The following is a 25130-nucleotide window of genomic DNA, read 5'->3' on the forward strand; positions in this document are numbered from 1 at the left end:
TACAGGTCAGGTTAAAAGGTAAAAGCAGGAAGTTGAATTAGAACTGATAGAAGGGTGGTAGCTGATGCCCAGCAAATACTTCTAAGCTGGAGCTAGCTTGCAAAGACACAGGGAGACTGTTTCACAGACGTATGCTTCTGGGAAGAAAAGGAGTTTGCATGATAATGTGTCTTGGAATACGGTATCAAGTAATGTAGTTCAAGTTTCTAGTAGGTCTAAGGTGATCAACAAAAACAAGGTGTTGTTGGATCTTGTACAACATAGTAACTGCGCTGATCCTACGGCGTTTGCCAGTTTAGTTCATTTAACATTTTGGGGACACTTTTGGGGGACAATACCAGTATTGAGGGAGATTTGGAATATGTAGGTAAGGACAGGGGCTGTTTCTAAGTACAGTTCCTTCGATAACCTAGGTGGCAGTTCATCTAGGCCAGAGGCTTTGCTTGGATCAAGATTTTTAAGGAGCTTTTCTACACCTTCCTGGGATATGTTGACCTTGGGCATGACTGGTTTATTTACAGGTGTTAGCAGCTGTTAGCATGACTGGGCGAGGCTAAGGGGCTGAGGCCGTGAGAAGACTGACTCAAATTGTCGATTGAGTATATTTGCTTTTGCTGTCGGATCGACACATGTTTGACCTTCACTTTTAACAGGAGCAACACCACTATTTTCTGTCCTATTTGATTTGACAAATGAGTAAAAAAAAATTGTTTTGACTTGGGGCATAATTCATGAAAAATTGGTGCCAGAGTTATGAACCTTGTGTCATATGATGTTGGTGTGGCAATCTGATCACCTCGGCCTTTATGCTACGTATTTACCGGAGTATACGGAAATGCCCGATGTTGCACGATTGGTTGGTGTGGAACAACTATGACTGAAATATCAATCAAGTAGCGCCTATTATCCGGATTTTACGAATAAGGTAACGAATTAGCACGCCATATTTTGGGAAAATGTCGAAGCGGCATCGGATCGACGTTGGGGATTCGCATAGTAGTCGAAGAAGGTACCATTTTGACTTGTCATTTACAGAAACGAGTAAAGAAATTGAACCTGTTAGACCCGACCCAGCAGACGTTTTACTTGCAGTTTTTTCCCCCTCACTTTTGAGGGGTCAGTCCTTATTTAGCTGGGGGAAATCTTGACCCGAACGAGCTGAAAGGGAAATTTTTGTGGCATAGAAACGATAGTGTGGTTATTTTAGCCACTGGTGGAGAAGGTATCAAGTCAAAACGTCCCCTAATTAAAACACCCCCCATTTTGGTCAAAACGTCCCCCATTCAGTTTAGAATTTGGTCAAAACACCCCCCTAATATTTTTTTGTATTATTCTTAATTCTTTTTAATTAATTTATATATTTTATTATCTTTTCAATTTGAAACTTACGGATTATATACTGATAATACACAAAATTGATTTATTAGCACCTAAAATAATGCAATCAACACCTATCAACTATATATAGTTGTGCATTAATTGAGCTGTGGACTTAATGTTAATAGGTGTCATAAACCCATTAATCACCAGTAATAAGGTGTGAACATTTGTGAAGGGAAAATCTTTTCTTCTATACAATCAAAATTTGTATAGAATGAACAAAATGCTGATCAGAGTTATAACTTTATTTATAAAACATTAATTAATAAAACATCAGAACAGTCACAACTGCATATTTACTAAGTAAAAATAACATCACACTATTCATTCACTGTTCTTCACCAAGATGTCAAATTCACAATATCATATATTATTATTATTGTTATTATTATACCAGATTTGTTGAGCGCCCTTTTCGTATGAAATATACGGTCAAGGGCGATATAAATACAATTAAACATGTGACATATCGCAGATATGTAGGAAAATCACAAAACATGGCATATGCAATTATAAAACTGAAACTGAATAATTTGCTGTTCCAGTGTTCGTAGGTAATTCCAGTCTTAGTGAACCATTCTGGGATCGTAAGTCTCGTTTTGGTTGGTATACATTCAACATTTTCTTGATATATATTGGAACTTTGTTACGTAATGTTTTATAGGTAAGTGTTAGGTTTTTGAATTTGATTCTGTACTCTACAGGTAGCCAGTGGTGATCTTTCAGGATAGGAGTAACATGGTCATAGCGGGACAATTTTGTGATGAGGCAGGCTGCTGTGTTTTGAACGAGCTGTAGTCTTTTAAGATTTGTTTTCGGTATTACATGCAGCAGCACATTACAATAGTCCATCCGTGATGTTACTAGGGAGTTTACTAGACATTTTGTTGCGTCAGTTGTTATATATTTTCTTATGTGACCAATTTGTCTGATCTGACCATAGCATGATCTGGAATCTGAGTTTATGTGCTGTTTCATGTCTAATCTCGTGTCAAGAATATCACAATATTATTTCAATGTGTTCCAGCTACACAATATCAAGAAGTCCAATTCACGTTTATGCAAGTTAATGTTTTCATCTCAATTATTCCTCATCCTGAACTGTTCTGGTGAGCCTTGGTTTGTAAATGGTGCTCATCTTTTTAAGCCCCTGTGCAGTAGCTGTAAAAGACATAAGAAACATTTATAGGAGATAGAAATCACAAATTGTGCATAAGTAACTGAAAAAAAATATAGTAAGAAAATGAAACGACTGAAAAGAATGTTAATACCTTTTTACACAAACTATAATAATAATACTTTTTTACACAAAATGCCTTCGGTGACTTACTAGCATTGTAATTCTTGAAATAGTGAAGATAATTACTTCAAATTTTAAGATTTGAAAGATAAAAGAAAGTTATTAATGAATATTTTGCTATCTTAATTTTGATTTTTGTCACTAATACAGGTTTCCTCATGGAACGGCCCATATTTCTTCATTATATCATGATTTCTTTTTAATTCTGGTACTTGTAAATAAATATTTATCATTTATTTCTCATTTGTTTTTACTAATCAGTTCGATCAATATACAGAATCTGTTGATTGAATTAACACCTATTGTAATCTGTTTCTGTTATAACACATTATCTACTCTGATTGGATTAACTTGACAGTGCATTGATTACTTGTATATTTGAATTTGTTTTCTTTTCATAATGCGATTATGATCTGTATATTGTTTTTTTTTTTTCTTTCTGACCAGATTTTCAATATTTTATAAAATATTATTAAATGGTAAAAGGTAGTTAATCAAATTTTAACAGAAAATTACATATTTGCCAAAAAAGTAGTTAGACAATTTTGAATATGATAAGTATTCCACAAAAGACATTTACTGAAGTCTAGTAATTCAAGAAATCAATAATAATAATAACATGAATATAACTTACCTGTGTCACAGGTTCTGTGTTGCCCGTTGTCACACGAGTCGCAGGCAATGGCATGTTGACGCAGTTTGACTTAGTTCCTATACACTTAATGTAAGGACACTTAATTTTTAATAGTTATAACTTTTTTCACATTATTTAATTGTTGTGCAATTATACTTTTAGATACCTGTTTACAAATTAACAGCTTGTTTGATCCATTACTGCCTTGTCTTCATACAATTGTAACAATTTCATTTATAACATAACAACATTATAATTTCATTTCATTTAACTTTATTAATAAATAACAGAAACATCACTTTTACACAATATAAACATCAGATAATTTCACAACATGTAACATTCTAAAACTAATGGTTTACAATATTCTAATTAAAATCTATGCATGTAAAACAATATAATGAACATTATAATTTAATAATGTTTACCAAATTAACTTAAGTAATATGTATTTACATATATAATTTTTAAGGGGGGTGTTTTGACCTGGTAATTTTTGGAAGGGGGGTGTTTTGACTAGAAAAGGGGGACGTTTTGACCAAAATGGGGGGTGTTTTGACTAGGGGACGTTTTGACTAGGGGACGTTTTGACTAACATCCGTGGAGAATGTACAACCATTTTGGCTAATCCAATATCAAATATTTGATTTCTTTCTCCAAAATAATCATTCGTTTTCGCCAAAATTGAACAAATTATTTTGCATCTGCAAAAAAAATGACGAAAAGTGCAGAACCCGATAGATTATCACAGAAATGACATGACAATTCTAGTCCATATATTCAAAATTCAAGAAATTGACTAACTATTTATGACAGTGCCAGAAACAAGTTTTAAGGTTCATCAAGTGTTTGTAGTTCAATAACATTAAACTTGTCCAGGGCGCCTTTTAATATTGGAAGTGTCTAGCCGTCCGGTAACCGGATGCCTAGCCTGCGTTCTAGCCGTCCAGTTACCGGACGACTAGCAAATCCTCGGGATTTTCTAGCCGTCCGGTAATTGATTTCTTAATGAATTAGTAATGGTTTGATATAGTTTTAAATGTTATTTACTTAAGATATCAATACTTATCTGATATTTCAGTCAATAAAACGAATGAGATCGTGTTTGTATACAAATCCGTTGATATTCTATTTTTAGAAATGATAAAACATTGTTCGCCGAACGTCCATGTTATTTTGTAAAAGTGATGTTTTTCTAACAGCCTAAACTTTAATTCTTAAAACACAAAATATATTTGTTTTGAAGAATAGAAAGCTTATAAAACAAGCAATTCATTAATTAATTTTGACATTATTTCGAAATAAAATGCATTAATTATAAACGCTTAACTACTGTTTTACTAAAAGTTTTGAACATCACACTGCCGCTATTGAAATTAAATGTCATTTGAAACAGTTATTCATTAAAAAAATATTTGAATACTAAATATGAAAATTGTAAGTAGAATCTGTTTCAAAACTGTTTTAATTTTGAAAATCCACTGAAAATGTTGTTAAAATTTAAATATTCCGAAAATAAAAGCCATCAGATGAACAGAATTTAATGAGTGACGTCACGGCGATTTCGCCATTATTTATTTCGGCTTCCTTTTATCGGCTGATTAATGCAGTGATTTATTGTAAATCTTCAATATGTATTCACTCAAAATTTTGTTTGCAGATAACTATCGATATCTGAAGTAAATAACATTAAAACTATGTAAAATTATTTTTATTCATTCAGAAATCTATTACCGGATGTCTAGAAACTCCTGCGAGGATTTGCTAGTTGTCCGGTATCCGGACAGCTAGAACGCAGGCTAGGTGTCCGGTTACCGGACGGCTAGACACTTCCTTTAATATTTGGACGTTCAACATGTCCCTGTGTCAAGTTTAATCGAATGACAGCCGTTTGCATAGCAAAAATTTCAACCTTATTAGCTCGACTATTCGAAGAATAGTCTAGCTATTCTACTCACCCTGGCGTCGGCGTCGGTGTCTGCATCGGCGTCACACCTTGGTTAAGTTTTTGCATGCAAGTACATACAGCCATCAATTAAAGGCATATAGCTTTGAAACTTATGTTTTCTTTTTCTAGGTCAGTTGCCAACCTCTCTGGGTCAAGTCCCATAACTCTGACATGTATTTTGAGCAAATTATGCCCCCTTTTGGACTTTGAAAATTTTGGTTCAAGTTTTACATGCAAGTTACTATCTCCAAAACTAATGCAGATACTGATTTGAAACTTCACATGTGTCTTTGGGGTTATAAAACTAGTTGATAGCAGCAAGTCTCATAACTCTGACTTTCATTTTGGCCAAATTATGCCCCCTTTTGGACTTAGAAAATTCTGGTTAAAGTTTTGCGTGCAAGTACATACAGCTATTTCTAAAAGGCATATAGATTTGAAACTTACTTTTTCTTTTTCTAGATCAATTACCAACCTCACTGGGTCAAGACCCATAACTCTGACATGTTTTTTGAGCAAATTATGCCCCCTTTTAGACTTAGAAAATTTTGGTTTAAGTTTTACATGCAAGTTATTATTTCCAAAACTAATGCAGATATTGATTTGAAACTTCACATGTGTCTTCGGAGTTATAAAACTAGTTGATAGCAGCATGTCCCATAACTCTGACCTTCATTTTGGCCAAATTATGCCCCCTTTTGGACTTAGCAAATTCTGGTTGGTTTTGCGTGCAAGTACATACAGCTATTTCTAAAAGGCATATAGATTTGAAACTTATTTTTAGCTCACCTGTCACAAAGTGACAAGGTGAGCTTTTGTGATCGCGCAGTGTCCGTCGTCCGTCGTCCGTCCGTCCGTGCGTCCGTCCGTCCGTAAACTTTTTGCTTGTGACCACTCTAGAGGTCACATTTTTCATGGGATCTTTATGAAAATTGGTCAGAATGTTCATCTTGATGATATCTAGGTCAAGTTCGAAACTGGGTCATGTGCGGTCAAAAACTAGGTCAGTAGGTCTAAAAATAGAAAAACCTTGTGACCACTCTAGAGGTCACATTTTTCATGGGATCTTCATGAAAATTGGTCAGAATGTTCATCTTGACGATATCGAGGTCAAGTTCGAAACTGGGTCACGTGCGGTCAAAAACTAGGTCAGTAGGTCTAAAAATAGAAAAACCTTGTGACCACTCTAGAGGTCACATTTTTCATGGGATCTTCATGAAAGTTGGTCAGAATGTTCATCTTGATAATATCTAGGTCAAGTTCGAAACTGGGTCACGTGCGGTCAAAAACTAGGTCAGTAGGTCTAAAAATAGAAAAACCTTGTGACCACTCTAGAGGTCACATTTTTCATGGGATCTTCATGAAAGTTGGTCAGAATGTTCATCTTGATGATATCTAGGTCAAGTTCGAAACTGGGTCATGTGCGGTCAAAAACTAGGTCAGTAGGTCTAAAAATAGAAAAACCTTGTGACCACTCTAGAGGTCACATTTTTCATGGGATCTTCATGAAAGTTGGTCAGAATGTTCATCTTGATGATATCTAGGTCAAGTTCGAAACTGGGTTACGTGCAGTCAAAAACTAGGTCAGTAGGTCTAAAAATAGAAAAACCTTGTGACCACTTTAGAGGTCACATTTTTCATGGGATCTTTATGAAAGTTGGTCAGAATGTTCATCTTGATGATATCTAGGTCAGGTTCGAAACTGGGTCACGTGCGGTCAAAAACTAGGTCAGTAGGTCTAAAAAAAGAAAAACCTTGTGACCACTCTAGAGGTCACATTTTTCATGGGATCTTCATGAAAGCTGGTCAGAATGTTCATCTTGATGATATCTAGGTCAAGTTCGAAACTGGGTCACGTGCTGTGAAAAACTAGGTCAGTAGGTCTAAAAAAAGAAAAAAAAACGATGTCATACTTAAAACTGGGTCATGTGGGAAGAGGTGAGCGATTCAGGACCATCATGGTCCTCTTGTTTCTTTTTCTAGATCACTTACTTACCTCACTGGATCAAGTTCCATACCTCTGGCATGTATTTTGGGCAAATTATGCCCCCTTTTGGACTTTGAAAACTCTGGTTAAAGTTTTACATGCAAGTTTCTATCTCCAAAACTAATGCAGATATTGAATTGAAACTTCACATGTGCCTTCGGGGTTTTAAAACTAGTTGATAGCAGCAAGTCCCATAACTGATATGCATTTTGGTCAAATTATTCCCCCTTTTGAACTTAAAACTCTTTTGATATTTAACCTTTTTGGGTAATATTTTCCTGCTTCTGGGACAATATTTCGAATAGTCGAGCTTGGCCGTCTTACGGACAGCTCTTGTTTTATTAAAGAGTAATCATGTAATGTAGGAAAACTCTCAAACACGTAATAATGTTGATTTACCGTAATTAAAACTGCACCACCAATCACTTCCCCGACGCGTTACACATGAATCTTCTAGCGTAATTTAATGAAATACCATGAACAATACAACACTGAATAAATGTATAGAATCAATTATACATGCTTAGACGAAAACGTATACATTTAACCAACGGCACTAGTAAAAATCTGCGGCCATTATGCCCCCGGCATCTACTGATGCAGGAGGCATAATTTTAGCGATTGTCCCATCCGTCCGTATGTCCGTCCGTACGAGGTTAACCAAATGGGACCGTTTCGTCTAGCATTAATACCACTTACAAGAATGAATTGATACTAGATGTAACCTGTGACCATTCCTCAACTTCAGACATCACCTGACCTCAGTTTGACCTTGACCTCATTATGGACTTGGGTTGCTTTATATGGGCCATCACTCGGTTAACCAAATGTGACCGTTTCGTCTAGCATCAATACCCCTTACTAGAATGACTTGATACTAATGCAGATGTAACCTGTGACCATTCCTCATCTTCAGACATCACCTGACCTCAGTTTGACCTTGACCTCATTTTGGACTTAGGTTGCTTTATATGGGCCATTTCTTGGTTAACCAAATGGGACCGTTTCGTCTAGCATCAGTACGGTATTACCCCTTACTAGAATGACTTGATACTAATGCAGATGTAACCGTGTGACCATTCCTTATCTTCAGACATCACCTGACCTCAGTTTGACCTTGAACTCATTTTGGACTTAGGTTGCTTTAAATGGGCCTTCTCTCGGTTAACCAAATGGGACCGTTTTTCGTCTAGCATCAATACCGCTTACAAGAATGAATTGATACTAATACAGATGTAACCTGTGACCATTCCTCATCTTCAGACATCACCTGACCTCAGTTTGACCTTGACGTCATTTTGGACTTGGGTTGCTTTATACGGGCCATCTCTTGGTAAACCAAATGGGACCGTTTCGTCTAGCATTAATACCACTTACAAGAATGAATTGATACTAATACAGATGTAACCTGTGACCATTCCTCATCTTCAAACATCACCAGACCTGTTTGACCTTGACCTCGTTTTGGACTTAGGTTGCTTTGTATCGACAAGGATGCCACCGGGGGCATCAAGGTGGTACCTACTTTCACATTTCTCAAGCTACAGCCTCCAAATTTGAAGCACATGCATAGTTTTGTGTACCAAAATGAACTTTGACCTTGAAATTGATCTAGTGACCTACTTTAACATTTCTCAAGCTACAGCTTTCAAATTTGAAACACATGCATGGACCACATGCACAGTGTTTTGTACCAAAATGAAGTTTGACCCTGATTTTGACCTTGAGCTACATGGAGTCTTGAAATTTGGAACATTCAAAAATGGCTCTGTGGAGGGCGCCAAGATCACTCTGTGATCTCTTGTTACTAAATGGATTTGATTCAAACTTAAAATACATGTATCACCTTATCACCCACATCATGTGACTCAAGGTGCATAACTCTGGCACCATTTTTTGATTAATTATGCCCCCTTTTACTTAAAATTTAAGGTTAATTTTGATGCATTTTCACTATATCTCAGTTATTACTAAATGGATTTGATTCAAACTTAAAATAGGTATTCCACCTTATCACCTGCATCTTGTGACACAAGGTGCATAACTGTGACGCTAACTTTTCATGAATTATGCCCCCTTTTACTTAGAATTTAAGGTAAATTTTGATGCATTTTCACTATATCTCAGTTATTACTAAATGGATTTGATTCAAACTTAAAATAGGTGTTCCACCTCATCACCCACATCATGTGACACAAGAAGCATAACTATGACACCAATATTTCATGAATTATGCCCCCTTTTACTTTGAATTTAAGGTTAATTTTGATGCATTTTCACTATATATCATTTTGATTGGCTTAGAGTCAAAGGGAAGTAACCTTTTTTTAACTTTTGTACTGAGTTACTTCCCCTTAAATTCCAAGAATTAGTCTATTTTTAGAAATTCTATTTTTAGATTTTTTAATATTTTAGGTATTTTTCTAACTTTATTATTATTAGTGCTATGTAAAAAGTAAAGACATTTTTCTGTGGTAACATGTGTCGGTAAGACGTTTTTGTATTCATTTTCAGTTTATCTCTGATATAAGAGATTTTTATATTAATACCTCATCCCTCATCCTGGGCACATATACTAGTATTACTTATATGTTCCACGGAAGCCCAGGATGAAGTACTCGATAGATGAATAAAAATTTTTTTTAAGTATTAAGTTTTTTTTTTACGTTTTATATTATTCCTTTTAAAATTTCTTATGGTTGATGGTTGCCATTCTTCTGTGACAAGACCGTATGGTGGGGGTATAAGTCACTCCTGTGACAGTTCTAGTTCCTCTAGTTTTCTAGAAGTTTACTAATTGCATTGAAAGTCAGGGCTTTTTTCCCCTATAAATCTACCTCCGGTAAAAGGAGGTAATCTCAATGCAAAAAAGTATGTTTTTTTCCCAAAGTTGAATTTAAAATTCCCAAATGATTATACCTCTTAGGGTTTTTGCTGTTTTAAGATAGTTTTGCTAATTTGTATGTATATTTAGGTAAATTGTAATACTGTTGAACAATTTAATACTAAAATGCAATTCATTAATATTTCACACAAAAACACATGTTGATTTTGGTAATTTGGAAATTGTCCCAATTAAGACAATTTCCGAGAGCATTTTCCCAATTCCACCGGTATCGGTGGCATTCCCAAACTGATGAAAAAAAGGCCTGAAAGTAAACAACTAAATTTTTATCTCTTGGGTTGTCACTAGGGCCAACATTTTTAGCTCACCTGTCACAAAGTGACAAGGTGAGCTTTTGTGATCACATGGCGTCCGTCGTCCGTCGTCCGTCCGTCCGTCCGTCCGTCAGTCCGTGCGTGCATGCGTAAACTTTTGCTTGTGACCACTCTAGAGGTCACATTTTTCATGGGATCTTTATGAAAGTTGGTCAGAATGTTCATCTTGATGATATCTAGGTCAAGTTTGAAACTGGGTCACGTGCGGTAAAAAACTAGGTCAGTAGGTCTAAAAATAGAAAAACCTTGTGACCTCTCTAGAGGCCATATTTTTCATGAGATCTTCATGAAGATTGGTCAGAATGTTCAACTTGATGATATCTAGGTCAAGTTTGAAACTGGGTCACGTGCGGTCAAAAACTAGGTCAGTAGGTCTAAAAATAGAAAAACCTTGTGACCTCTCTAGAGGCCATATTTCTCAATGGATCTTCATGAAAATTGGTCAGAATGTTCAACTTGATGATATCCAGGTCAAGTTCGAAACTGGGTCACGTGCGGTCAAAAACTAGGTCAGTAGGTCTAAAAATAGAAAAACCTTGTGACCTCTCTAGAGGCCATATTTCTCAAAGGATCTTCATGAAAATTAGTCAGAATGTTCATCTTGATGATATCTAGGTCAAGTTCGAAACTGGGTCACATGCGGTCAAAAACTAGGTCAGTAGGTCTAAAAATAGAAAAACTTTGTGACCTCTCTAGAGGCCATATTTGTCAATGGATCTTCATGAAAATTGGTCAGAATGTTCAACTTGATGATATCCAGGTCAAGTTCGAAACTGGGTCACGTGCGGTCAAAAACTAGGTCAGTAGGTCTAAAAATAGAAAAACCTTGTGACCTCTCTAGAGGCCATATTTTTCAAGAGATCGTCATGAAAATTGATCTGAATGTTCATCTTGATGATATCTAGGTCAAGTTCGAAACTGGGTCACGTGCGGTCAAAAACTAGGTCAGTAGATCTAAAAATAGAAAAACCTTGTGACGTCTCTAGAGGCCATATTTCTCAATGGATCTTCATGAAAATTGGTGAGAGTGTTCAGCTTGATGATATCTAGGTCAGTTTTGAAACTGGGTCCAGTGCGGTCAAAAACTAGGTCAGTAGGTCTAAAAATAGAAAAGCCTTGTGACCTCTCTAGAGGCCATATTTTTCATGAGATCTTCATGAAAATTGGTCAGAATGTTTACCTTGATGATATCTAGGTCAAGTTCGAAACTGGTTCACGTGGGATCAAAAACTAGGTCAGTAGGTCTAAAAATAGAAAAACCTTGTGACCTCTCTAGAGGCCATATTTCTCAATGGATCTTCATGAAAATTGGTCAGAGTGTTCATCTTGATGATATCTAGGGTCAAATTTGAAAGTGGGTCACGTTGGGTCAAAAACTAGGTCAGTAGGTCTAAAAATAGAAAAGCCTTGTGACGTCTCTAGAGGCCATATTTCTCAATGGATCTTCATGAAAATTGGTGAGAGTGTTCAGCTTGATGATATCTAGGTCAAGTTCATAACTGGGTCATGTGCGGTGAAAAATTAGGTCAGTAGGTCGAAAAATAGAAAAACCTTGTGACCTCTCTAGAGGCCATATTTTTCATGAGATCTTCACGAAAATTGGTGAGAATGTTCACCTTGATGATAACTAGGTCAAATTCAAAAGTGGGTCACGTGCCTTCAAAAACTAGGTCATTAGGTCAAATAATAGAAAAACCTTGTGACCTCTCTAGATTCATATTTTTCAATGGATCTTCATGAAAATTGGTCAGAATTTTTTATCTTGATGATATCTAGGTCACATGTGCTCAAAAACTAGGTCACTATGTCAAATAATAGAAATAACGACATCATACTCAGTTCAACACTGGGTCATGTGGGGATAGGTGAGCGACTCAGGACCATCATGGTCCTCTTGTTTATTATTGGCCATAGGGGAAAACCGAGACCACTTTTCTGTGGTACAACATGGATGGTACCTCCAATTTTTAGGTGTATTTTGACATATCTATACCTTGAAAGAACTGTTTTTTCTTTTTGGTTAAATTTCTTCCCTTAGTTGTTCCTGTCCTTTGGATTTAGATATTTTTTCTGAGGACCTTCTTGTCCTCAAGTGCAATGATAACAGGTGAGCGATATAGGGCCATCATGGCCCTCTTGTTTAATTTTCTGGTTTATGGGAGCGCCGACCCTATTTTTTGACAAAGCAAAATAAAAATAAAAGTGATTTTCAGTACTTTTATTTTCATTTTATCCGCCGACCGTCCATAATTGCTGCTGCCAAAAATAAAAGTTTAACTGTAAGGTAGAGGTTTTTAATCAAGATTGTAAGCAAATTGGATCTGAGTAGAAATTACAGAACCTAAAGCTCAACATTAGGAATAATCACATAGGAAAAATGACCTTCACTATCAACGCTGTCCAGATGTTGAAAAATCTGGCGTATCACATGTACGAGATTTGTTGTCTGTATATTATAATTGGACAACGATCAAATTCATGTGGGACTGTCAGAAAAATACCACATTTGATAAAAAGGAAAGAAACCAAAGAAATGGCAAAATGGAAGAGCAAAAGTGAGATTCAACTTGCTAAACACATTTTTTTTTAGCCCACCATCATCAGATGGTGGGCTATTCAAATCACTCTGCGTCCGTGGTCCGTGGTCCGTCCGTCAGTCCGTCCGTCCGTCCTTCCGTTTTAACAATTTCTCATTATCGCATCTCCTCAGAAACTACCAGGTGGATTTTGACCAAACTTTGTCAGAATGATGTATTGATACCCTAGTTGTGTCCCCCTGAAAATCAGACTGGTTCAACAATTTTTTAGTGAGTTATGGCCCTTTGTTTATTTCTATAATTTACATAGGTTTATGTAGGGAAAAAATTTGAAAATCTTCTTGTCCAAAACCACAGAGCCTAAGGCTTTGATATTATGTATGAAGCATTATCTAGTGGTCCTCTACCAAGATTATTCAAATTATTTCCTTAGGGTCTAATATGGCCCCGCCCCAGGGGTCACATGGTTTATATAGACTTATATAGGGAAAAACTTTGAAAAACCTCTTGTTCAAAACCACAGGGCCTAGGGCTTTGATATTTTGTATATGACATCATCTAGTGGTCTTCTACTAAGATTATTCAAATTATCCCCCTAGGGTCAAATTTGGCCCCGCCCCAGGGGTCACAGTGTTTACATAGACTTATATAGGGAAAATCTTTGAAAGTCTTCTTGTCCAAACCACAAAGCCTAGGGCTTTGGCATTTGTAATGTAGCATCATCAAGTGGTTCTCTACCAAGTTTGTTCAAATTATCCCCCCCAGAGTCAAATATGGCCCCGTTCTGGGGGACACATGGTGCATATAGACTTGTATAGGGAAAATATTTTTGAAGGTACAGGCTTCAAATTTGGACCACATGCATAGTTTCATGTTCCAAAATGGAATTTGACCTTGATTTTGACCTACTGACCTACTTTCACATTTCTCAAGCTACAGCCTTCAGATTTGGACCACATGCATAGTTTTGTGTACCGAAACAAACTTTGACCTTTACATTGACCTAGTGCCCTACTTTCACATTTTTGAAGGTACAGGCTTCAGATTTGGAACACATGCATAGTTCTGTGTTCCGAAATAAAATTTGACCTTGATTTTGACCTAGTGACCTACTTTCACATTTCTCGAGCTACAGCCTTCAAATTTGGACCACTTGCATAGTTTTGTGTACCAAAATGAACTTTGACCTTAAGATTGACCTAGTGACCTACTTTCACATTTCTGTAGCTACAGGCTTCAAATTTAGACCACATGCATAGGATTGTGTACCGAAACAAACTTTGACCTTGACATTGACCTAGTGACCTACTTTCACATTTTTGAAAGTGCAGGCTTTAAATTTGGACCACATGCATAAATTTGTGTTCTGAAGTGTAATTTGACCTTGATTTTGACCTAGTGACCTACTTTCACTTGTTCTTGAAATTGATCTAGTGACCTACTTTCACATTTCTCAAGCTACAGCTTTCGAATTTGGACCACATGCACAGTGTTGTGTACGGAAATGAAATTTGACCTTGAGCTAGTCAGTAAGTCTTGAAATTTGGAACACACAAAAATGGCACATTGGTGGGCACCAAGATCACTCTGTGATCTCTTGTTTTACTTTGAAGTCTTGGATGTTAGAGTAGAAAAAATAACTAATACCATAATTTTCAGTAGTTCTGTTCAAAACAAAGTGCATTTCAATGTAAAATGACACATGTCCCTGCAAATGCTTGACAAAGATACAAATGTACATGTGATAAAAAATGCAAACTTCATGTAGTCGAAATAATTGGACAGTCAGATTAATGGTTGTTTAATATTTTTTACAGGCAGTCTAATCCGAGTGGAGATATTTCTCATATGAAAAGATTATCTCAATATTTCCTACATTGTAGGATCGTGTCAAATTTGTTTGACTAAAGTTCTAGCCAGGTACTGTAACTCGAAAGATAATTATCAAACATCAAACTCTCAGCAATATTCTCATGAGTCCTGTTCACTTGAAGTATACCGATAAAATCTGTAAGAAGACACTTTGAAAGTATGTTTGGGACAAACATTCAGACACTATATGCCACATGTGCCTTTGACACTGAGGAACACATAATGACATATTCAGTAATGAATGTTTTTTCGGACCCATAACTTACTAAGTCCAAGTCCGATCTCAGTGAAGAGTCTTATAAATATCCGATACTGTTGTTTGAACATCTACCGATAAGGTTGTTATTTTATACACATTTTAGCTGAACCAAAATTCAGTTTGTTTTGACTTCTTGTCGTACAATATAGGTGGCACTGACAATCGGCAAAATATAAAACAATATTTAAGCCACTGAAACTTAACCAAAGCCATTTAATTTTAAAGCCAGTTTATCAATTTGTAATTTTTGCTTTCTAGTATTACATGCCTGTCTTTTAAGACTTTTTATCTAAGGCCAATTAATATGCAGGATGCAGACCTAAAGTAGTCATTGCATATCCCCATTCTAATAGCAGTTTTTATTCATGTTTATATAATAAACATTATGCAATGTTCTTATGATATGTCAACTGTGGTATCTGTATATTTTATTATGAAAAACCACAAGACTTAGTATATTTTTACTACAAAATAGATACATACAAAAACACAAATAATACATATCTTGGTTGACTTTGAAAATTGCATTATTCATACAAGTTACACATAAAGAAAACAACAGTATACTGAGATGATGAGATATAAACCAGTTCAGAATAGTTCATTTGTGAGTGTGTATGCAATTTAAGCTTGCAAGCTTTTGTTTTCTGTGGTGTACAAAAAATAAAAAAAATTGTATCCTTTTGGACATTTTATTTTTAGCTCGACTATTCGAAGAATAGTCTAGCTATTCTACTCACCCTGGCGTCGGCGTCGGCGTCACACCTTGGTTAAGTTTTTGCATGCAAGTACATACAGCTATCATTTAAAGGCATATAGCTTTGAAACTTATTTATTCTTTTTCTAGGTCAATTACCAACCTCACTGGGTCAAGTTCCATAACTCTAACATGTATTTTGAGCAAATTATGCCCCCTTTTGGACTTAGAAAATTCTGGTTAAAGTTTTACATGCAAGTTACTATCTCCAAAACTAATGCAGATATTGAATTGAAACTTCACATGTGTCTTCGGGGTTGTAAAACTAGTTGATAGCACCAAGTCCCATAACTCTGACCTTCATTTTGGCCAAATTATGCCCCCTTTTGGACTTAGAAAATCCTGGTTAAAGTTTTGCGTGCAAGTACATACAGCTATTACCAAAAGGCATATAGCTTTGAAACTTATTTATTCTTTTTCTAGGTCAATTACCTACCTCACTGGGTCAAGTTCCATAACTCTGACATGTATTTTGGCCAAATTATGCCCCCTTTTGGACTTAGAAAATTTTGGTTAAAGTTTTGCGTGCAAGTACATACAGCTATTACTAAAAGGCATAGAGATTTGAAACTTATTTTTTCTTTTTCTAGATCAATTACCTACCCCATAACTCTTAACATGTATTTTGAGCAAATTATGCCCCCTTTTGGACTTAGAATATTCTGGTTAAAGTTTTACATGCAAGTTACTATCCCCAAAACTAATGCAGATATTGAATTGAAACTTCACATGTGTCTTCGGGGTTGTAAAACTAGTTGATAGCACCAAGTCCCATAACTCTGACCTTCATTTTGGCCAAATTATGCCCCCTTTTGGACTTAGAAAATTCTGGTTAAAGTTTTGCGTGCAAGTACATACAGCTATTACTAAAAGGCATATAGATTTGAAACTTATTTTTTCTTTTTCTAGATCAATTACCTACCTCACTGGGTCAAGTCCCATAACTCTGACATGTATTTTGGCCAAATTATGCCCCCTTTTAGACTTAGAAAATTTTGGTTAAAGTTTTGCGTGCAAGTACATACAGCTATTACTAAAAGGCATAGAGATTTGAAACTTATTTTTTCTTTTTCTAGATCAATTACCTACCTCACTGGGTCAAGTCCCATAACTCTGACATGTATTTTGGGCAAATTATGCCCCCTTTTGGACTTAGAAAATCCTGGTTAAAGTTTTACATGCAAGTAACTATCTCCAAAACTACTACAGATATTAAATTGAAACTTCACATGTGTCTTCGGGGTTATAAAACTAGTTGATAGCACCAAGTCCCATAACTCTGACATGTATTTTGGGCAAATTATGCCCCCTTTTGGACTTAGAAAATCCTGGTTAAAGTTTTGCGTGCAAGTACATACAGCTATTACCAAAAGGCATATAGCTTTGAAACTTATTTATTCTTTTTCTAGGTCAATTACCAACCTCACTGGGTCAAGTTCCATAACTCTTAACATGTACTTTGAGCAAATTATGCCCCCTTTTGGACTTAGAAAATTCTGGTTAAAGTTTTACATGCAAGTTACTATCCCCAAAACTAATGCAGATATTGAATTGAAACTTAACATGTTTCTTCGGGGTTATAAAACTAGTTGATAACATCAAGTCCCACAACTCTGATATGTATTTTGGTCAAATTATGTCCCCTTTCGAACTTAAAACTCTTTTGATATTTAACATTTTTGGGTAATAATTTCCTGCTTCTGTGACAATATTTCGAATAGTCGAGCTTGGCTGTCTTACGGACAGCTCTTGTTATTTATTTGGTCGACTGCTCATAATTGGGATTTTTATTTTTATTTGTCCCCCCCCCCCCCCCCCCCCCCCTCCCGACCCAAACTTTTTGAAAAATCTCCCGTAAACCAGAAAATAAAAAAATGCTGGCCTCACTAGGTATGTCGTGTGCACTGTAAGTGTCGCAGGGCTCCAGATAAGCATCGTTTTATCATTAAAACGAAATGATTTTCATCAAAAAAGAATTAAATTCCAAAACCTGTCGTTCAAAAACGAATTGATTTTCAATTCCAATCGTTTCAAAAACGCTTAAAATCGCCGAAAATGACAAGAAACCATCTTACGATCGCTGTTTACATTGATACATTTTGTCAGGGTGTTAAATTACAATTACACCCCTAATGCAAGTCAGCGATAAAATCCGAACACCACGCCGTTATTAGCATGCTAGAATGATGTCGTCTCCAAGGAAATAGGGAATATGGCGTTGGCAGTAAGAAAGCGAGATTGAGCAAAAATTGAAAAAAAAAACTGACAGCGCATTTCCTTCTATGATTAATTTTGTGACAGAAACTGAAAAATCTAAATGAAGAAATCATACGTGGAATTGTGACAGAGATGGTAACAAATGTCATCGATTCTGGTCGGAAAAAGCCCATAAAACATAGTGGACAGTATCTAAGACTTAGAATGCTCATCTGTAGCTTTATAAAATACATGTACATGTAGTACCCCATAGAGTTGAATTATTGGTAAAACACTCGTTATTAAATGAATGATAAATACGCTCCCTCCGACAAAAAAAACTAAAAGGTTAAACTTTTGCGATGAAAAACTAATTGAAAATTTAAAAAAAACTAATTGAATTTAAAATTTGGTAGTGAAAAAACTAATTGCGAAAAAAAATCAAGAAGTGAAAAACTAACTGCATGAAAAATTATCTGGAGCCCTAGTGTCGTCTGCTGTGAGAATATTCGGCTGCATTTTAATATGTTTTAATGAAGATTCTTGTACTAATAATAGACTAGCAGTTTTCAAATTTATAAATTTATGTCTAAACTTTATCATCAATGTTGTAGCAAGGTACATGTATGTAGTGCACACTATGTTCGTTGTCTGTTGAGAGAAATATTCAGAGGCATTCTACAGTATATTTTTATCATGATTCTCTTAAAATATAATGTTTATATATAATGGTTTTCAGATGCAATTTTAAGATGTATATGACATTACATTTACTTATTTGTCAACTGAATGTGTGAAATTTCGCCACCCGTAAGTGGGGGTGGGGGGAACTTTTTCATCTGGAAATAGACTGCATTTACCAAAAGAAAAAATACCCTGTAGAACTTACTGCATTATATGAAAGAATTTTTCTAAGTGAGAGAAGGCAGTAAATAATCCCTACTATAGAAGAAAAAAAAAACCCTGGCAAACATTATAATTATTGAGTACATAGTTTTATCATTGTTTTACAGAGATGATGACAGAGATAAGAAGCGCGACAGGTCAAGGTCGCCCCATCGTGGTGACATCAAGGATGAAAAACACAAGTCTATATTTGAACAGTTTAACATTCCTAAACCACAACTAGCAATTAATCCTTTCTCAGGTATGTTCTTTTGGTTCTTGAATATATTTGTGATGAGGGAACAGGGCTCAACAAATTACTTTGTTCATTAGTAAGTACAACTAGAATTCAGCTCTGGGCAGGTGTAACTTGCTGTACATAGTATAATGGTATTTCTAGAGCTCTTAAAGAGGCAGGGTGCTGTCTAAAGGGATCAGGATGCTGTTCTCAAACGGAAAAAGTACTCTAGAAGTGATTCCTGATTTGATGTTTTGACTCTACTGCACACTTGTCACAAAACACAGTGGTGAATAATTTCTTTCCAAACCAATAGGAAAGGTTTTTTATGCCCCCAAATGTGGGCATGTTAAAATCGCACCATCCATGCGTGCGTCCGTCCGTGTAAATTCTCTTCCGGGCTGTAACTCTGCCATCCATAAAGGGATTTTGCTCCAAGGTCAAGGTCACACTTAGAGGTCAAAGGTTAACAGGGTCCGTTTCGTTTCTGGTCCGTAACTCTGCTATCCATGAAGGGATTTTGAAATAACTTGGCATAAATGTTTACCATAATAAAACGACATGTCATGCGCAAAACGCAGACCCTTAGCTCAAAGGTCAAGGTCACACTTAGAGGTTAAAGGTTAATATGGTCTGTTTCTTGTCTGGTCCATAACTATGCCATTCATAAAGGGATTTTGAAATAACTTTGCATAAATGTTCCCCATAATGAGACAACTTGTCATGCTTAAGACCCAGACCCCTAGCTCCAAGGTCACGGTCACACTTAGAAGTCAAAGGTTAACATGGTCTGTTTCTTGTCTGGTCCATAACTCTGCCATCGATGAAGCGATTTTAAAATCACTTAGCATAAATGTTTTCTATAATGAGATGACATGTTTTGCTTAAGACCCAGACCCCTAGCTCCAAGGTCAAGGTCACATTTAGAAGTCAAATGTTAACATGGTCTGTTTCTTGTCTGGTCCGTAACTCTGCCATTTATCAAGGGATTTGAAAATTATTTGACACAAATGTTAACCATATTGAGATGTGTCGCACTTATGACCCGGGTCTCTCAGGTCAAGGTCACAATTTGACAAAATGATTCATATTTTGCGCAGACAACTGTAGCATTCTTGGGCACGCTTCGGGGGCATTTGTCACCAATAGTGACAGCTCTTGTTTAAATTATAAATTTAGATCTTTTCATATTTTTGGTCAAACCATCCATTTTCCAATTAAGATATATCACCAAGAATATGAAATTATTCATATAATTGTTAAAAACGAAGGGCCCTTATGTTTAAACTTGAACCAAGATTATGTTACAATTAAATAAAAAGGTACTGTTTCAGCATTGTAAAGCAAAATTCATGTTATTGATAAGGCAGACTTGCTAACAGAAGTTTCGATATGCCAACCAGTCGATTCAGTAATTATGAATAGCCATATCGGCAAAAGAAACCACCAAGTTTGGATAAAAAAACCCACCATGTTTGGATTATTGACTATTCATCTGGGGAACTTGTCAGGCACAGGTCTGAAAAGGTAGTTCTAGTAAAGAATATTAAATAAACATGATTCTCTGCCCACAGTTGCGTAATGATAACTGTTGAAAACAAAGATATATTTTATTATGGGGTGCTTTTAGGTACAGTTGAAACTTGGTTCGCTTGAACTGGGATTAATCGAACACCATCCTATGTTAGAACTCATCGTCAGGTCCTGGTAAAATCCCTGTATCAGGGTTTTTTCTTTCTGATTTGGGAACGTAGCCTATACCCCCAATATTGGGAATTTTGATGGGTAAATGTTCCAAATTGGGAAATATTTAGTCCCATAGGATATAGTAAGGATGTATTTAAGTACTTTCTCATACACTTGCTTCACATTGTACAACCTCTTTAACATACTGTCATTACAATATTGTCCACAACTTGGTCAGTGTTTGTGTAATTTTGATGAAATTTTTCTTCAGAATGTTGATTGGGAATTTTTGCACTAATTTTGGGAAAAATATATACTTTTTGGCATTGGGAATATAGCCCAATAATGGCTATAAAAACGGCCGAAAAAAAACCCTGTGTATAATGTATTTTGCTCGATATTTCGAACTGCCGATAACTCAAACAAATTTTTCTGAACAGTCTAGTTTTAGCAAACGAAATTGTGAGGTCACGCGTTGTCGTGCTGATAGACTTATCCTTGACGTTGACGGAATAAAGGGACAACTACATGACGTAATATCTGGTCGATGTAACGCCTGGCTGTGAGATGCTTCTGTAATTTGCACCTTTTTATACTACACTAAGTTCAAAAACCAGAAGCCCTAGAGCTTAGATATTTGGTGTGAAGCATTCCCTAGCGGACATTTTGACTACTATAAAAGTGATACAGAATCATAAGTTCTTGGGTAAATGTGTTGAATTAGGAACAAACTTTGTTCTTTTGTTTTTACATTTTTAATGTCATGCATGGTTTTGTTACAGGTTTACCACACACACCAAGATATTTACAGCTTCTTGCGAAAAGAAAGACATTGCCTGTTTGGGAATATAAGGAAAAGTTTGTAGAGGTGCTTAATAAACATCAGACCCTTGTATTGGTTGGAGAGACTGGTTCCGGTAAAACTACACAGGTAAGTCAGAGCTAACAAGATACTGTGAAAGTGGCCTTACTTTAAACTTTTGCAGACTCGTTTTGTTTGGGAAATTTCTATATCGTATCTAATGATTTTCAAAAAGACACTTTCATTTTTTGGCTTAAAATGCTGTACAATTGTGACTTTGGGCATTCAAATCCTTAATGATGACTGGATATAAAAACATAGTATGGCCCCAGATAGTTGACATTTGATATGTGAATGATAGTTGTATATAGCATAGGTAGATAGAGTTAACATTGCTGTGGTACTGGAACTTTTTCAGATTCCACAATGGTGTTTAGACTGGGTACGTTTACGATATCATAAAAAAGGTGTAGCATGTACACAGCCACGTAGGGTAGCTGCGATGTCTGTGGCACAGCGTGTATCAGAGGAGATGGATGTTGGTCTTGGTCAGGAAGTTGGATACAGTATCAGATTTGAAGATTGTACATCATCAAAAACAATTCTCAAGTAGGCCATTGCTTTATGATAACTCTTCTTTATTCAGATTTTTCATTTACTTGAGTATTAGGACTAAATTCATCTTTCATTTGTTTAATCAAGATGTACATTTATCTTACATACATATGTTATCTTAGGGGTACGAAAATTCTGCTCGCATTGACGAGTAGAAATAGCCAGAGGACGAGTGGAATTTTGTGTTCGGTCGTCCTGCAGGACGAGTGCATATTAGAAATGTAATGAATGTGCCAATTAATCAGACCATCGTCGTCTGTAAAAAATATCAGACTTCGGAAAATTGCAGGACTAGCTAACTCTGTTGCAGGATCGGTAACATTTGTAAGTCACTAGCCCTGCAAGATGAGTAACTGTTGTCTCTAAAATAAAATTGTCCCCTGATCTTTCAAATGGCATTGATACCATTTACTTCAAATACGTGGCTCAAAAGAACAGCTGTAACAATAAGCTTAGAAACCAGTCTCAAACTGTATGACTTGCCAAAACCCTTGTTTCTATAATGTGAACAGGAAAGACACATTAAAATGTTGGGAGTTGGAGGCTTGTCTCCAGTTTTTTTCTTTTTAGCCTTTAACTGTGTATAGTTTCTGATTTTGCTTTGTTTCCAGCTGTAATGAGTAGGTGACAACCAGAGATTCACGATAACATGTCCTTCTACAAGTAACTAACACAACTTCTCATATATCAGGGGCTCTTGATTGGCCTTGCTGGGTTCTGTTTTTTGAGATAACTTGTTGGGGGTGGAATTTGAGTAAAATTTTTGTTTTTCGACAGATACATGACAGATGGTATGTTGCTACGTGAAGCTATGTCAGACCCACTTCTTGAGAACTATGGAGTTGTGATAATTGACGAGGCTCACGAACGTTCTCTCGCCACAGACATTCTGATGGGTCTGTTGAAAGAGGTAGCAAAACAAAGACAGGATCTCAAAATCATCATTATGAGTGCTACATTAGATGCTGGAAAATTTCAGGTACTTTTGACACGTAAAGTTTGTATTTAAAGGGAAGTCGTATAGCCTGTCTAATTGATATTACATTATGCGGTATGAAAAAACATCACATGATTGTATGCTAATACTTTGCTTTTCGACAACAGTAAAAAGAAATACATATAAGGTATTGAATATGTGCGTGGTTTAGACAAATGTGTCCTTGCGTGATTTAGTAATTATTGTGATAGTAAATATTTAAATGGTTGTTTAATACATATTGATAAAAACATTCTTATGCATACAAACAGACTGGAAGATTTTCCTAGAAATGCACGGAATGATACTCCAGATGATAATATTTTCTGCACTTTCGATAGAGTGAAAACAGAAAGGGAAGTTTAGAAAAAATGTATTCGTAGATAATCTGCAGATACTGTTGAATGTTTACAGTTGAACATGTCTTAGGGGTCACTGGTATTAAACATCTGCTTGTATAAAGCCATTAGTTAGCTAACTTTCCCATTTGAGTCTCTGTTCTGATTTCAACTTTTCTTTAGCAACCACCTACAATAAGCAGCAATATTGTGTCACTATCTCAGCCAACTGTGTAACAAGTCTTTGACTTTATTTGTTTGATTTTCAGAATTACTTTGACAATGCTCCATTGATGAGTGTTCCTGGCAGAACCCATCCTGTGGAGATTTTCTACACACCGGAGCCCGAGAGAGATTATCTTGAAGCTGCCATAAGAACAGTACTGCAGATACACATGTGTGAGGAGATTGAGGGCGATATTCTGCTCTTTTTAACTGGACAAGAGGTAAGTTGCAAGACAAAAGGTCTGTAATTCTAGCACCAGTAATTCATGAGTTATGCCCCCTTTTTCCTTAGAATTTCAGTTTGATGCAGATGCTTTTTCACCATATCTCTGTTTCTAATAAATGGATTTGATTGGTTGATCATCACCCACATCATTTTGCGCTATGTAAAGTGCCTTTGAAATATAATATGGCATAAGTTCTATAACTCTGGCACCAATATCATATGACTTATGCCCTGTTTCAGGTTAAAGTCACTAATTGTGATGAGTACAATGATCTGATTTTACCTTTCAGGAGATTGATGAAGCTTGTAAAAGAATACAGCGTGAAGTGGACAATTTGGGGCCAGATGTAGGCGACATGAAATGTATACCATTATATTCCACCTTACCCCCAAATCTTCAGCAGAGGATCTTTGAACCTCCACCTCCGAACAAAGCAAATGGGGCCATTGGCAGAAAGGTGGTTGTATCCACTAATATTGCAGAGACCTCACTAACCATAGATGGAGTTGTTTTTGTGATTGATCCAGGATTTGCTAAACAAAAGGTAAAAAACTGAAGGTAGATGTTTCTGTTATAGAAAATGGTACACAGAATATGAATACACACTAATACTCTTGCCTTTCAGACAACATATTAAGGTTAATCAGTTTTACTTACTAAGTGATTTTTGGCAGTCTTTGGTTGCCAGTGTGAGATTTGTTCACATTTGAGAATTTCAGATTGCCAATATAAACATAGACAGTAGTAGAAGTGATGTGATTGTATTGTTACATTGCTATGGACATGTGTCTGACATTGATTCCCTTAGTTAATTGACATATTGACATTGTATTTATCTTTGTAGTCAGTCTGTTGTTGCCAGTTTGAGATTTAGTCACATTTTAGAACTTCAGATTGCTGATAATACATAGACAAAGGTATAAGTGATATAATTGTTGCATTTCTTTGTACATATGTCTGAAATTGATCTTCCAGGTTACTTAATTATGTCATGTGCGTTAATATCGGTCACCGCCTCGGTAGCCTATTTGTAGAGCGTCGGCTTCGAG

At 36.0% G+C, this 25130-nt stretch overlaps 1 protein-coding gene across 1 annotated transcript in view; it reads left to right on the forward strand.

Moving 5' to 3' along the window:
- The first annotated feature begins 877 nt into the window (after positions 1–877).
- LOC123547546 (putative pre-mRNA-splicing factor ATP-dependent RNA helicase PRP1) overlaps positions 878–25130 on the forward strand; it is a 39877-nt gene continuing 15624 nt past the window's right edge. Inside the window, exons 1-7 of the mRNA XM_053551819.1 lie at positions 878–1009; positions 19103–19236; positions 21681–21829; positions 22119–22309; positions 23093–23294; positions 23899–24075; positions 24371–24625. Of these exons, the coding sequence (XP_053407794.1) occupies positions 957–1009; positions 19103–19236; positions 21681–21829; positions 22119–22309; positions 23093–23294; positions 23899–24075; positions 24371–24625 (1161 nt within the window). The 5' untranslated portion in view covers positions 878–956. The remainder of the gene's footprint in view (positions 1010–19102; positions 19237–21680; positions 21830–22118; positions 22310–23092; positions 23295–23898; positions 24076–24370; positions 24626–25130) is intronic.

This window comes from Mercenaria mercenaria, chromosome 9 (assembly GCF_021730395.1).
Source record: "Mercenaria mercenaria strain notata chromosome 9, MADL_Memer_1, whole genome shotgun sequence".
NCBI lineage: Eukaryota > Metazoa > Mollusca > Bivalvia > Venerida > Veneridae > Mercenaria > Mercenaria mercenaria.